This window comes from Thermobia domestica, chromosome 16 (assembly GCF_964235325.1).
Source record: "Thermobia domestica chromosome 16, izTheDome1.hap1.1, whole genome shotgun sequence".
NCBI lineage: Eukaryota > Metazoa > Arthropoda > Insecta > Zygentoma > Lepismatidae > Thermobia > Thermobia domestica.
Window position 1 is genome coordinate 3,130,713 of NC_137469.1, and position 16,412 is coordinate 3,147,124.

Consider the following 16,412-nt stretch of genomic DNA (forward strand, 5'->3'; position numbering starts at 1 on the left):
TGTTTAATTAGATTCAAGTATTTTATTACAGAGAAATAAGTTATCAATCTTCTTTTTCCATTAGAAAGATATGAAGTAATGAAAAATAATGCCAAAATAAAGTTCATCTGTAAATAAAAGAACTAGAAGGATAGTAGGAAGGTAGAGAAATAGTTAATATTTTTGCATGCATTAATTAAATTTACGTATTCAAAATTATATATGAATAGCGGCATGTTAAAAGTGTTAAATGTCATGGTAATCCTATAAATAAGAGTTAACTATTTCTTTTTCTTCTGAGGTAGTGCGAATATGTTCTGAATTCTAAAGATATTGGAGCTTCATTTTTATTTTATTTTTACTATTTTGAATAACAAATAGTTGTCCATTGGGGTGAAGGGTGGTCTTTTCTTATAATACATTTAATTTTTTTTCTGTGCTTCAGAGCATAATATTTCATTGTATAAACCAAACTGTCCTATATTTTTTCAATGTCCTGCTGGGAAGCCTGTTTATTTTTAAAGTAAAAGAAAACTTTGTTTCATTATTCCTCAAAGAAAAAACGCTGCCTAAATAACTCACACATCTTAGTAATTTCGGCCTTGTAAGAGGAAACATTTTTAAACTTTTCAACTTGTATTGCTGAAAATTATGTAGTGTGAAAACTTGTAATTACAACCGGTAACATACGAAGAATTTCAAACACTCCATCTTACATCCTTTCAGGACAAGCGTAAATTTTGTTATATCTTTATAGTGTTTATTATCCATAATATGTTGCTCAAGGGGAGAGGGTTAAACCCTGAACCTCCCTTGCGTACAGAGACTGTTGATGTAATGTTACAGAAAACGTCATTATAAAAAATTACCACAAAGACGTTATTTTAAGTAGAATATCAATCTCTATAACGATATTTCTCTTATCTCTGGCACGGTTTCAGACATCGTATTGCCGTAAACGGTTTTATATGATATTTACATCCATTGAAAACCATTTACGTGGTTGCATGTGATATTTTTATAAACAGTTTTTCAAAATTTAAAGGCCTTCGAAAATAAAAAAATCAAATTTTCAATTCCTTGTTCTTATTCATTTGAAACAGTCATATCATGATCATAGTATAGTATTCGACTCTAAGGTACTTTGGGTGTGCATTTCTTTGTCTGTCTTACTTTCGTTAATCTTTGTTGTAAAGACATTCAACATTTAGATGATAGTGACATTTAGGGTCCTTAGTTTTAATTGTTTCCATAGAATAAAAGTGTATTTGTAAACATTACGTCATGATTCATTCGTTAGTTCCATAATAATATTTCAATTTTTGTCGATGAATCTAAAAGAGTTTTTAGCATACGGTGCCTTAAAAGTTCATTTATTCTAGCTGTGAGACACGCATAACTTAGTATACACCTATTACATTTCAAAGCAAGCACATATTTGTAATGTGAGTCAAATGAAACATTTTTACTTGATTTCAGAAAACGTATGAAGACTTGGAAACTTCTCGATCAGGTATGAGCTCTCCCTGGTCCAATAAGTCTTCGCACGATCCAATGGAAAGCAAGCCGGACCTTCATTGGCTAGGAAACTTCCAGAAGCTTGCCCAGGGACTTTTAGCTGTGGGTCAAGATAGTAAAGGTAAATGTTATTGAGTAATATACACTACCCATCAAAAAGTAATTGGACATGTTTCCTAACATTTTCTGAGGGTCTTTGAAATATCAGGATCCTGTGAAGTCGATCACATGCTGCAACCAATCTACTCAACTGTGTAAGATCTCTTTAAGTTTACGAAAGACTGCTACTTTTATGTTCTGTCTTTCCTCGCACACTATATTAGTTAATTCCCCAATGAATGCTGAAGATGTAAACCTGACACTGATTCATCCCATAAATGTACAATAAGGTTCAGATTAACGTTCTGAACGAGTTAACCCACTTAGTGAACTTCGTGGCCAAGTTTTTAACAAGCGTGCTTTTTGTGTGTGTGTAATTCCTGGTTGGATTCAGGTTACTTGCCTCGGATAAAAGGTCGAGTAATGGTTAGAATCCCAAATTAACAGCAGTAGTTTCCTTTAATGAAACGGGTCACGAAATTTGTGATTCGGAAAGACCCGTAACCCAGACGACGAAACATCGTCATAATATGATTCTCTTTAGGAGCCGCGGTGACACAGTGAAAGAGCATTCACCTCTGGTGCGTGGGGTCCCTGGTTCGATCCCAGCTCGTGCCAAGTGTACTTGGTGGTGGACAAACACCGTGTGCATATGTTTCCTCGGGATTCTCCCGTTTCCTCCCACTTTCTCCATTCCACTATTTTATTCAATTCTCATCACCGTCTCCTTTAGCCTAGCCGTCATAACCGTGGGACGTAAAACTCAAAGATTTCATTTCATTTTAATATCATTCTCTCCTCTCTCTTTCTGTTTTCTCACTAAATTTATAATTTCTCTCTTGCTTGTTGTTTGCGTCTTTCTCTCTGTCAAAGCATTGCACTGAAAGATAACTACAAGGTTTATCAGAATATATAAACAGTGAGAATCACAGAAAAGCTACACGTTTATCTTATGAAGTATCGTCCGAGTTTAATCGAGCAAACCTGTAAAACTTGTTTAGAATATAAGAATTGTCCTGAGTGCTAACATTGTTTTGCATAATCTGTCCTCAAGAAACACTGTATTATTTTTCCGTATGGAAAGACGAATAATATATGAAATTATATTTGAAATATTCAATATGTGTTGATTAATAAAATGTCACACCGGGATTCAAATAAACGTTTTAGTTCAAGCACGGAACATCATTACTCAAGTCTAAAATTCTGCAGTAATGCTATTTCGGCTGCTTCTCAGTCAGAGTTTGAGAAATGGCACTGAGACCGTGATGATCGGGCCGGAAGTCGTAACCTAAGTGACTCATGACCTGTTTCATCAGTGCTTACGAGGAACGTTAAAATTCAATCAATCAACGAACCACCTGTCATTACCTGAGATTGTAAAATATATTCCGTAGTTGGCTAATATATTGTAAGGATCCCCACATCACGACAAAAGCACATGTCAACACAACACGTACTGTTAATTGTAAACAGCGTAGCAGACAAGAAGCCGACACGAAAGACACCGAGGAACACCGAAAGAAGACGGACCTCACGGCAGGACCCGAAGGGGACAGATAAAAGCTCAACCACCGACGGACCCGGCATCAGTCGACCAACTGATCAACTAATCAACACCTGCCCTGAGGTCGCATTGGACTAGGGATTCTACTACAACCAAGCCTCGCGAAGTTGCCTTGGGCTGAGGGGGCTATTCTTCAAGACTCACCAGAACCAGCAGGTGCCTTGGATACTGCCTTTTGAGAGAAGGGGTACCGTGCAAAACACCTATTTCCTTTCATCTGGTCTATAACAAGATAGACACTATTTTACTCTTTGTAATCAAAGACATCTGTATTTAACAAATTTTATAATAAATTGGTGAAGGGGAAAAGAGTAGCCCGGACCGTTATTTAGCTTCTACCTATAAGTCATTACAATATTCTTGCACCAGTCATCCTTCTGGAGGAGACACCATACCCACACACGTCCAACACAAAAATAAAGCGTGAATCTTGATTCCTCTCTCCAAACGACTGTTTTCATTGCTCCATTGTCCAAATTTGTTTATTAAACTTTTAGCATCAATTTTCAGCTTTCCAAATTTCCTGACTTGGCGGTAATCCTGCTACACTATTACATAACTGCTTAGGATCCTCCCGCTTTCTCCTACATTATCATTTCGCCAATTCTACCATAATCACCCGTCTTCTTGGGATGTAATACTAGAAATGTCATTACATTTCATTTCGAAGATTCATCACCTCAAAAATGAAACCAGTCAGTGGAATCATATCATGCACTTCCCACTAAAATTCATCATATTTGAAATATTCTGGTCCCACGTTGTGGTTTGTGGACTGGTTCGTTCATTGATTTGAAATTTACAATCCACTTCAACACCGAGGATATAGAAGATGTGGAACTACAACTTAATGTAGAATCTTAACCACATGAGCTCTCACTGAACCTGGCTCTTCCATGCTGAAGGGCCGTATGCTTACCATGAATGCTGAATGAATGTGTATACGTCAATAGTCCATTTTCTCCTACATTATCTTTCCACTAATTATACAGCCAAGCACACAAAAATAAAAGTTCTGGGCTCCGGACCCCAGGGTATGGATTCCATATATTTTGTTACATAGAATCCAAATTTTAAAACCCTGGGAAGATCGATCGTGTCAATTTTTTGTTACAGGCGAAAAACTTGAGCGATTTTTGGGTAGGGAAGATACACGTAACGCAGCACGGACCCCAAAGTATGGATTCGATCTATTTTGTTACACAGAATCCAAATTTCGAAACCCCAGGGGGATTGACCCCAGGATATGGATTCAATGTATTTTGTTACACAGAATCCAAATTTCGAAACCCCAGGATGATTGACCCCAGGATATGGATTCGATGTATTTTGTTACACATAATCCAAATTTCGAAACCCCAGGATGATTGACCCCAGGATATGGATTCGATGTATTTTGTTACACAGAATCCAACTTTCGAAATCCCAGGATGATTGACCCCAGGATATGGATTCGATGTATGTTACACAGAATCCAAATTTCGAAACCCCAGGATGATTGACCCCAGGATATGGATTCGATGTATTTTGTTACACAGAATTCAACTTTCGAAACCCCAGGATGATTGACCCCTGGATATGGATTCGATATATTTTGTTCCACAGAATCCAAATTTCGAAACCCCAGGATGATTGACCCCAGAGTATGGATTCGATGTATTTTGTTACACAGAATCCGACTTCCGAAACCCCAGGATGATTGACTGTCAATTTTTTGTTATGGGCGAAAACGTTTGAGCGATTTTAGATAGGAAGGATACACGTAACACAGCAATACAAACAAGAAAAGAAAGAAAAAAAAGTTATGTCCAGCGGACCCCAGAGTATGGATTTGCTGTATTTTGTTACACAGATTTCAACGTTCAAAACCCCAGGACGATTAACCCTGTCGGTTTTTTCATGGGCGAAAAATTTGATCAATTTTGCATAGAGAGGACACACATTTTCGCCCATAGGACAAAATTGACACAATCAGTCGTCTTAGGGTTTCGCGATTTGGATTCTGTGTAACAAATATATCCAATCCATGCCTTGGAGAGTCCACTGCACATCATTTTTTTTTCTGTATTACGTGCATTTTCCTATCCAAAATCGCTCAAGTTTTTCGCCCAAAAAAAGGAATTAACACGGTTAATCGTCCTGGGGTTTTAAAATTTGAATTCTGTATAACAAAATACATTGAATCCATACTCTGGGGTCTGCTGATCAGAACTTTTATTTATTTATTTATTGTGTGGCTGTTATTTATTATAATACTTTATACTAACGTTAATCTATCCAGCAGTATATTAAAGTAGTAAAAATTTATTAATATGTTTCGTTTCTTGTAGGTATTGTTCCAGCGAACCGTGTCCAACAGCTGGTGAGTACATACGATATAATCTACGGGATGAAACTGAAAGATAATGAAGTGAGCCATGCAATCGCCCAATCCGTTGTCTCCCCAGGAGGTGACGTCAATATAGAGAGGTTCCTGCAGGTCCTGGGACAAGACCGGTTGGCCAAAGGATAAGTCAACAAAAAGTATAAGAAAAAAATATCAGTTCCCTCCTTTGTTTTCTTTTGTAAAATATTTATTTATTAAAAAAAAAAAGAAATATTTTCGTCTATGAGTATTTTGTACTTTATTTCCCTGTGTAATTAATCTATACGAATATGTTTGTATGTAAATACGTTAATTATATCCCTGTAATTAATCTTTTTTCATTAAATGTTGGTCAATTCTTAGTAGCCGATGAGCTACGTTTTCTGTAAATATATCCTGTATCAGGTTTCTGCTAAATAAAGGAAAATTCAAAACATTTCTCTACTTTCGCGTCTCTTATATTAAAAAGAATGAATAAATGTGAGTTCGTTCTAGGTAGTCTGCAAAATAATTTGCTTATTTGGATAATTCTTTCAACCACTGAAAGTACATTCCTTCTGGATGGCTCTAGACTATATATTATCACGATTTCTCTCCACACAACTGGCCAATAGCGTAAAATGGTGGAACAAGATATACTAAAAACTGAATACTACATGGAAAATGGTATAACTATAAGGAAACAAAAGTGATCAACTAATTTTCCTCACATAAATCAATGACAATTCAAAGTGATGAAGTGTAGGACAGGTGAGAATCGAACTCAGGCCTCCGCCTTAATCGTGCCGATGTGCTAACCTCTGCGCTATCTAGTCCTCTCCTTGAATAGCAACACAATATGTATTTTTTCCTTCTATTTTCTCATATAATACAGAATTCAATAGTCATAGCTGTTCATAATATATAGACACTGGGTTATTTGTTCAAGTCCATGATGTCATTGATCTGTTCAAAATTGCCAAGACTCAACTATAAACCCTTAGAGAAGGGAATGAGATTGTGATCGTCGGCAAGGCCACAAGATTGCACTTTTTGGACAGACTGTGTATTCTCTTAACTTTTAATCATCATCATGCAAAATTATTATTTTATTCATGGAAGAGAAGAAGTTATTTTTCTTGCTTGGCTCTGAACGTTTCCGAGCTGGTGAGAAACTCTGTTCTTCCTTTACCTGCAGGTATTGCTCAGACTTATCGTCGCCGTCAATAATACAAAGAAATTATTCTTTCTGAACCAAAGTCTTATCTCATTAGCAGAGTGCTTTGAGACAGTAAACAATTTTTTAATTTCCCAAGGTGAAGTTACCAACTCATGATTTTCGCTACTGAGACTGTTTTGTATATATTCTTCATAACAATCGTTATCAACGTTTGGAAATCTTTTCGACACGAAGTTGTTACATTGTAAACAGGTGGGCGTTGAATGTTGCATTCCCACGCATTAACGTTTTCTTATCTCAACTATCATGGGAACAGTGCTCGCAACCTTTATGAGTGCAGACAGAATACTTGCCAATGTGCATTCTTTTTTACTAAACTGTTTTGTATCGAACTATGAGGTGAAAAATCCATTAGTCATGGACTGAATTCTTAAAGTTGGTCTGCAACACTTATTTAATTGCAATCTCCAGTTTTCTGCTCCCACGAAACTAAAACACGTGTTGCCAGAGCTATTAAATCTACCACCACCACTATGTTTGTATTATGTATGGATATACAAACTTTGGTATTTCTCTTATTAAATTTTACAATACACTGCCAACCAGAGACATGACAACCGGGATTTGCCCAAGTGTTGGCAGAAGCGAGGAGTTGGCGCTTAGCATTGAGTGAAGGAGGAACAACAGTCTTCTGCAGATAAACTTACTTATGTGTTACTATGGGACGGCTACGAAAAGGTATTAAGTATTTGGTGGAATTATAATTACAGTGTCAACTGGAAAAGTGAATGAAGTGATGTTCCAGTAATTACTTTTTAAAAGTGCATCATCTTTGGAGTTGCGGAGCCTCGTTAGGAGTTAGCGTTCCCTCCAATCCCCACATTCATTGCCCCTATTTCGCAGTGAAAGCCCAACGTCAACGTAACTAGTGATTTAGTGAAAGTGATTACAAATACTCCGGGTTCCATAGGCCATAGAGTTAGTTAGTTAGTTAGATTACAAATATAACCAAAGTGCTACATTCTTAGTGTTTTCATCTACTATATATATATATATATATATATATATATATATATTCGTGATATTAAGTGTTTTATCTTTCTCAAGTGTGTGCGCAATTTCATTCGCTCGAGCATTTATGCTATATTAAGTGAAAATTTTGTGTGTTGTTAATATCTTTTCGTTTACTTCGTACATACATATATCTATTCAATAAATATGAATTCACCCAAGGTAATATTCTCTTTTTTACAAGGTGTACAACTTTGCTTCCGCCGTTTTTTCCCCCAAAATATGATGCTTTAATGAAACAAATTGCTTACCCATGCATTATTCAAAGTATTGTCCATCGCTGGTTACTGCTTTCTCCCATTTTTCGGGCCGCGTACGAATGCCGCGTCGAAAAAATGTTTCATCTTTGGAGGCGATCCACTTTTTGACTTCTTCGTAAGATCGGAAGTGTTGGTCATCCAGGTCATGCGACATTGATCGAGACAGGTGATAATCAGAGGGAGCGATGTCTGGAGAGTACGGCGGATGGGGTAGGACTTCCCATCTTAACGTTTCCAAATACGTTTTGACCACTTTTGCAACGTGAGGTCGTGCGTTTTCGTGCTGCACAATCACTTTGTCGTGCCTCTCGCTGTATTGTGGCCGTTTGCCCTTTAATGCTCGGCTCAAACGCATTAATTGCGTTCGATAACGATCACCTGTGATTGTTTCACTTTGTTTTAACAGCTCATAGTACACGACGCCGAGCTGGACCCACCAAATGCAGAGCATGATCTTGGAGCCATGAATATTCGGTTTGGCCGTCGACGTGGAAGCATGGCCGGGGTATCCCCATGATTGTTTGCGTTTAGGGTTATCGTAATAAACCCATTTTTCGTTCCCGGTCACAATGCGATGCAGAAATCCCTTCCGTTTTTGCCTCTGAAGCAACTGTTCACAAACACACAAACGCCGTTCAACGTCTCTTGGTTTCAACTCATCCGGGACTCAAGTTCCTTCTTTCTGAATCATACCCATGGCTTTGAGCCGTATTGAAATGGCTTGCTGTGTCACTCCCAATGATCGTGCCAATTCTTCTTGCGTTTGACGCGAGTCTTCACTCAGCAATGTCTCGAATTCTGCATCTTCGAAAACTTTCTGTCTTCCACCACTATGCCGGTCTATGACGTTAAAGTCACTGTTCTTGAAGCGTTGAAACCACTCACGACACGTTTTCTCACTCTTAGTGTCCTTACCATAAGTACTTGAGAGCATTCGATAAGACTCAGCCGCAGTTTTCTTCATATTAAAACAAAAAAGTAGAACCTCCCGCAAATGGCGAAAATTTGGCTCGCAAACTGACACGTTCAATCGAGAACAACTTTACGCTGCACACACAAATCGACTAATGCTTGAATGGGGTTATGTTGACAGAGGTCCAAGCTAACTGCCTGATGCCTGCGATCTGTTTATTTCGACCGCTTCTTACCGTTGTAGCCACCTATCGGAAAACGGCGGAAGCAAAGTTGTACACCTTGTATTTGTGTGTGTGCGAGTACCTATGGATCGTCGGCCTGCCAGTCACGTGTATACAAGTGTGTATACAAAAGTAAGTATAATTAAACCTGAGTTTCCGAACCACTGAGGCTACCCATGTCAGATCGCTTATTTTATCTTACTACTGTCAATTTGCGCTTGGACAGGACACAAGCTCTGACCCAAATTGTTATCAACAGTTTCTTTAGGGAATACGCCGGAAGGCAGTACCCAAGGGAGACGGTAGGTAGCAAGATATGTCCATTAGTACGGTGGACTGCAGCTGGCTTCGTGGCCACAGTTGAGTTGAGTTGATTTCAGCTTAGCGTCCAGTTCAGAAACGAGGCTATATGAGACGTGGACGTACGTGGGATCCGAACTAAATGAGCTCCCGTCGGGAATCGAACCCGGGTCTTTCACGCCAAAGGCGCGTGTGCTAACAGCGTAGTCGTGAGGAAGCTCTTTCGTGGCTTCAACTAGCTACGTTAGGATAAACGGGCTTTCGGAAGAATATTCAGACAGACAGAGAGGATGCAAGAAAATCACGTCAGTAGAAAAGAGTGAAAAAAAAACTAACTACAAAATCTAAAAACTTATCGCAAAATCTAACAACTATAGGGAAAAAAAATTGAATAAAAGAGTCAACAAATAAAGTAATGCCTAGTATTATCTGAAACAACAACTTTATTTTACAGTATCAAAAATGGCTGATAAAACGCATCCACACGCTCTGATTGAACAACAATATGGTAATAACACTTAAAAAAAAAAAAAAAAAAAAAAACTTATGAACATCAAGTATCACATCTATACTAGTACTTAATTAACTCACGTTTACAAACTCTCTTCATTCAAGAAAACAAATTAAATGAACACAATCTGCAGTCTTTGAACTCTGTTCATCGGAATGAATCGCTCCCCACAACTACGAGTTTTTGAGAGCATATCTAATCATATCTTCCGACACTTTGTTTGCAGAATTCAAATAGAAATTCAGCTTCTCTCGAAGATCCTTATGAAACTGTAAGAAATACATTCAGAATAATTATTACTGTGTTATTCACATTATTTCAATTAGAATAATAATAAAAGTCTCATAACTCATTCAAAGATCAACCCCACTACAGAGTTAAAATTGTGCAATGGGGGAAAAATGTTCAAGACTAATTAGCGATAGACGTCCGAAACAACTAAATAATGAAACACAGTGCATTATATGGAAGTTCATAAATAAATAAATAAGATATAACATTACTATAAATAATATGAGGGCAAATACAAAAAAAAAATATCCGCAATGTAACTATAAATTTTCTTACATTGTTTACAATGACCTGTGTCCTCGTTTATTTTATTGTTATGCTGTTGTGGTCATGGTATGAAAGTTTGATTCTAATTCCTCCATTTCTCTTCCTTTTGTTGCAGATAGATCATGGCCGTTCCATTAGAAGTTTGCAACAAAGAGGAACAACGAGCAGTTTCGGTTTTTGTGGTCGAAAGGTGTATCAGGGGCTGCAATTCATCAAAGACTTTCGACACAATACGGGAACAGCGTCTTGCCGCAACGGAGTGTCTACGAATAGATTCAAACATTAAAACCACTTGTGCGACCACTTTTGAATTTTTTAATTTATTCGTAGACACTCGATTGCAGCAAGACACCGTTCCCGTATTGTGTCGAAAGTCTTTGATGGATTGCGGCCCCTGATACACCTCTTCCGACCACTACTCGTTGTTCCTCTGTGCTGCAAACTTCTAATGAAACAGCCATGATCTATCTGTAACAAAAGGAAGACAAATCAAGGAATTAGGATCAAACTTTCATCGCATAACCACAACAGCATAACAATAAAATAATCGAGGACACAGGTCATTATGAACCACATAAAAAAAGTTATAGCTACATTGCGAATAATTTTTGACTTATCCTCGTACAAAAACACCAAGACACGATTAGCAAAAAAATATACATCATAACATAATAAACAAGGAGTGAAAGATTGGAGGGCAACGTATATAATGGAACTACCTTTAAGCATATTCGTCCACGGAGTCACGAGAAAAATTATCTCAAAGTTGTGATATAAAATAACATATATACTAAATTTGAGGTCATTTTTCTCCTGACTTATGAACAACTATGTTTAAAAATAGTTCCGTCGATGGATTCCGTGTCCTCAAATTAGTATATATATATAAACAATTAGAAATTTATCTGACCGTGGGGTGGGTACTTTTACCATTGACATGAGCGGTAGTTCCATTCTTGGGTGCCTGCGCAAAAGTGTGTTAAGTCACAAAACTCAATTTTCCAGTCACTTCCAGAAAAGTGTCACTGGAAAGAGGGGGAAAAAATCTCTACATGTGTGTATATGGGGCTAAGTCTAATTCAAAATTGTACCGAAGTTATGAACTCGTGTATTCTGAGATAGCTCAAGAAATCATCCATATGAATGAACTTTGAATTAAATTTTCACCAAAACATATTTTTTTGACTTAAAAACTCGATGTACAAACACCCGAGAAATATGCATCCATCAGGAAAAAAAACTTAGAGTCACGTGCACTAAGCTATTTAACAACATGGAAGCATTTCATGCAAGTGGAAAACAAAAGCTAATGTAAATGAAATGAGTTTGTTTGTGTGTCTGTCTGTGTGCGGCCTGGGGACCAGACGAGTGGACCGAGAGTTACCAACTTTTGGTCACGGGTACCTTGGTCCAGGCAACAGACCAAGACAATTTTCTTTAAACATTCGAACTAGGGAGAGTCTCAAGGGGGAGCGTTTACCGGGACATGTAAAAGTAGTAGAAAATGACCGCTATTAGTGTCAAATTGATAGTTTTCTCGGTCGCTGAGATCAATGGTTAAACTCCGATCGCATTAACTTCCAAATTCACTCAATTCGGCTGCGGGCCGGGGGAGTACCGAGACATGTAAAAATAATTTAAAATGACCGATATTAGTGTCAAATCCATATTTTTCGCGGTCGCTGAGATGAATTGTGATATTCCCACAGGAGTTGACTTCCAAATATAGCCACCATCGGCTGGGACCAGAGACGTTTTTTTTTTTTTTTTTTTTTTTAATTCGAACCAGGGTGTGTCAGGGGGCGATTACCGGGATATGTAAAAGTAGTAGAAAATGACCGATATTTTTTTACTTTCGTTGTTCAGTTTGTTTACATAAATATTTTGTCTGACCCATGCGAAGAATGGGTATTTCAGCTAGTAAAAAATAAAAATTCTTTCAGGGAAATCGAGTTAGCCGTAAAATTGTGAAACACTACTCCCCACCTCTGGATGTTCTTACGTTTGATCCTCTCACCATGCTCAGTTTCTGTTCGCGGCTACACACATTACATTAAAACAAGGTTATTATTTCTTATACTCATTACCTGTTTATATTCATCACTGGTAACAGCCGCGTCTTCCAGCTCTAATAGTATTTGATCAAATGTGTTGTGAGGTAACCACACAGGCACCGACGTCGCATGAAGGGAGTTCTTCAAACCGAAATATTCGCTTCCAACACCCAACACAGCGTCTATGTACTCGATGGCTAACACAGCAGCTTCCTGTAACCTTCCATTGAACAGATACAGCCGAAGAAGTTCCGCTGGGTTTCTTTTCTGTAATGAAATTAAAACAAAACGTACAGGCTATACGTAAGTACTTCAGTAATAAAAGTTGGTAAAAAAAAAAAAAAAAAAAAAAAAACAGCGCTCAGTAATAAAAGTTGGTAGAAACATAAAAACAGCGCTCAGTAATAAAAAGTTGGTAGAAACAAAAACAGCGCTCAGTAATAAAAAGTTGGTACAACATAAAAACAGCGCTCAGTAATAAAAAGTTGGTAGAAACATCAAAACAGCGCTCAGTAATAAAAAGTTGGTAGAAACATAAAAACAGCGCTCAGTAATAAAAAGTTGGTAGAAACATAAAAACAGCGCTCAGTAATAAAAAGTTGGTAGAAACATAAAAACAGCGCTCTTGTTGAATTATACAATTTTTACACTGCAGTTTTAAGATATCCATTCACCATTGCTCTTCACAAAATTAGCCCCATCCTACCCTTCTGACTATGGCTCAGAACTTCAGCTGAAACATTGAAATTAATTGAAATCTTTCCGCAATTATGCTCTTTAGGCTGAGAGAGGCAATGATTAAGGCAAGTTAATGATGATGGAAGAAAAAATGAAATGCAATCTTTAAGTTTAACGTCCCACGGTTATGCCGGTTAGGCTAAAGGAAACGGTGATAATGAGAAATGAGTGAAATGGTGGAATGAAGAAAGTGGAAGGAATCGGGAGAACGCCGAGAAAACCCACGAGCACGGTGTTTGTCCACCACAAAGTCCACACGGCGCGAGCTGGGATCGATCGAACCAGGGACCCCAAGTACCGGAGGTGAACGTTTTTCCACTGAACCACCGCGCCCCCTATGATGGAAGAATTGGTGGAATGAGAAAGTGGGGGGACAAGAGTATCCCGAAGAAACCCACAAACACGTATTGTGTACCACAAATTTAACCAAGGATCAAAAAAGGAATCCACGCACCAGAGGTAAGGACTCTCTCAGGACCATTGGTAAGGACCATTGCGCCACCGTGCCCCCAAGCTAAAATACTGAAGAAACTACGTTTAGTATAATAAGATGACATGGTGACATGAATCTGTTTTAATGTTTTTGAATTCTCAGTGCGTACGAGGAAGACATAGTTGGCAATTTTTGTTTAACAACGTTAAACCTAGAAATTTTCCATTAGTCGTAAGAAAAAAGTAGAAAAATAGCATAAGATTACCCAAGTATAGCACTTAATGAACTGTATAAATCTGAATATGGTACAATATTATTGCAGTAATCCTAGACTTACTTAAAGTAGTACGTTCTGTAAAGCTTTACGTAACTTGAATTTTACGAAAGTCGAACTTGTAAATTGCTTAAACGTAACTTCGTAATAAACTGCTAAATTTATATATATACCTTTTATATCCCAATTGTATAAAAATGAAAAGATCTTGTTTGTAATAGCGGCACAAGAAAATGGTTAAACTCTTTGAAATGTCTCATTTATATAGTTGTTACATATCGAACTGGGTTTTTATTATATTACTTTGATTAAAATGCGTATCGTAAGGAGGTAACGGGCGTTCAGAATTTCAGTCAAAAATATAGTATCTCATGAGCCTGTCAAGTTAGGGAAAAAAATGAACAATTTTACGTTCCACGGTTATGCCGACTAGGTTAAAAGAGACGGCGATGATGAGAAATGAATGAAATGGTGGAATGAAGGAAGTGGGAGGAAACGGGAGAACCCCGAGAAACCACGCACACACGGTATTTGTTCACCACAAAGTTCACTTTGCGCAAGCTGGGATCGAACCAAGGACCCCATGCACCAGAGTTAAACGCTCTACGACTGAGCCACCGCTGTCCCTTCAACTTACGATACATACGATATCCCAAAATGCAATATTTCATTTACAACAATTTGTGAATTCAATGCGTGCAACATACTAAATTGCAAAGTATAACTTCTTTTGTAAAATCTCTATACGAAAAATTTTACATCGAGTATCATCGGAAACAATTTTAAAAATGTATGTTCATGGATGAGACAAAGCGTACACTTACCTTATAGGAACTTAGGAGCCATTGAGGTAGGAAACTCCCCAGGTTGAACAATTTATTGGCAATGCATTTATGAAGAATTGTTTGAGAAGGCGACTCGTGTTTCTGCAAATAAAACTGCAACAACCCCCATGACATGCCAACCGCTGTATTGTCACTAACAACAAGATCTGCAAAGGAAAACAAAATTATATACACACATTGCTACGTTAATCAGTCTCTTCTATGTATAGAATAGATGCAGGTTTGGCAATATAGTTGCAGAAGTGATGCTGGTATACTGTACTGGTACTGGGTCATTCTCATTTAACTCCGGCAGGTCATGCAAGAAAAAAGTCAGAAATGACGTTCAATAAATAAAAAAAGAACATTTTTGTTGTGATCCTTAGAACTTCTCAATAAGGATTCCATGTTTTGGCGTACACTTTTCATCTCCACTTTACGAAAAATTAACGTTTTTACAAACATGTCATAATTCACGTCATTTACATTATCGTATGCGCTTCTTCACTAAAGCGAGTTATTTTGTGTTTGTGGAAGTGGTTTGTTTGACGTGAAATAAATATTTCTTAACGGCTTTCATATTGAAGGAAATTTGCTACAATGTACGAAAGTAACATATGTGACAACTAAGTAACATATATGACATATACGTACAATTACTGTACTTAAGTTCAGATTTTAGTAGAAGAAAGAGAAGAAAATTAACTTGTAAAACACCATATTGAAATTTTCCATTTTCTTTCGTCTCAGTATCTACCTATTTGCAGAGAAAATATACCGAATGCGCAGAAAAAGTTATCTTCTCTTCATTACGCTTTTAAATTAATTTATGTTTCATTTGCATTTTTAAATACTTCTTTAAACATCTCTTATACTTTAATATAAGAGAATAAAACAAATAATAACAATATATGATCTAAACAATCTTCCCTGTACTTGACACATTTATGAAAGAATGAAATGGTCCATAAGAAAGTCATGTTTAAGAATGTGACCAACATTTAATTTAAAACATAAAAGAGACTTATTTAAACTTTTGCGCCAAACGCACTATTGCATTTAATAACTCAGTACAGTAGCAATTCAGCCAAAGAAATCACAATTTTTATGTTTAAAAAATAGTTCATAAGCCAATCCGACGAATTGTATTGCAAATGCAAGCCCGTCGATTGGAGTTCGTTTTTCATTAGATTGAAAGAAAATTATTCATCACTTTGTAAATTGTTATTTATATCATTGTGTTATAGAATGGCAATTATTGATAAAAATAATTCTTGTTCTATGTCAGAAGCGTTCTTTGAAGTTAGATAAGTTACTATTGTCACGCAAGTTACTGAGACATTTCGTAACGTATGTGACATTTTGTATATTTTAAAGAAAAACTAATCACATTGCTAACTTTGAATGCAATCTCTTTTAATAGTTGAAAAACGATAGGTCAGCGCTTCAGAATATACTAAGTAAAAATTTTTTGGCAACATAAACAGTCCTGGAACATTGGTAACTTATGTGACACATATTACACCTACTTATGCATTCATCTACATGTTTTCTTTCATAAGATCA

At 37.1% G+C, this 16,412-nt stretch overlaps 2 protein-coding genes across 3 annotated transcripts in view; one reads left to right on the plus strand and one right to left on the minus strand.

The window, feature by feature from the left end:
* LOC145672399 (uncharacterized) overlaps nt 1–5,958 on the plus strand; it is a 290,548-nt gene extending 284,590 nt beyond the window's left edge. For both annotated transcript variants that reach the window (XM_081741553.1, XM_081741554.1), the window contains exons 10-11: nt 1,459–1,618; nt 5,494–5,958. In XM_081741553.1, coding sequence (XP_081597679.1) covers nt 1,459–1,618; nt 5,494–5,675 — 342 coding nt within the window. In that variant the 3' untranslated portion in view covers nt 5,676–5,958. The remainder of the gene's footprint in view (nt 1–1,458; nt 1,619–5,493) is intronic.
* Nucleotides 5,959–9,892: 3,934 nt separating this feature from the next.
* Nucleotides 9,893–16,412, minus strand: part of Nup160 (nuclear pore complex protein Nup160) — a 101,682-nt gene continuing 95,162 nt past the window's right edge. Inside the window, exons 23-25 of the mRNA XM_081742071.1 lie at nt 14,847–15,013; nt 12,611–12,844; nt 9,893–10,234 (exon numbers count right to left, since the gene is read on the minus strand). Coding sequence (XP_081598197.1) covers nt 10,139–10,234; nt 12,611–12,844; nt 14,847–15,013 — 497 coding nt within the window. The 3' untranslated portion in view covers nt 9,893–10,138. The remainder of the gene's footprint in view (nt 10,235–12,610; nt 12,845–14,846; nt 15,014–16,412) is intronic.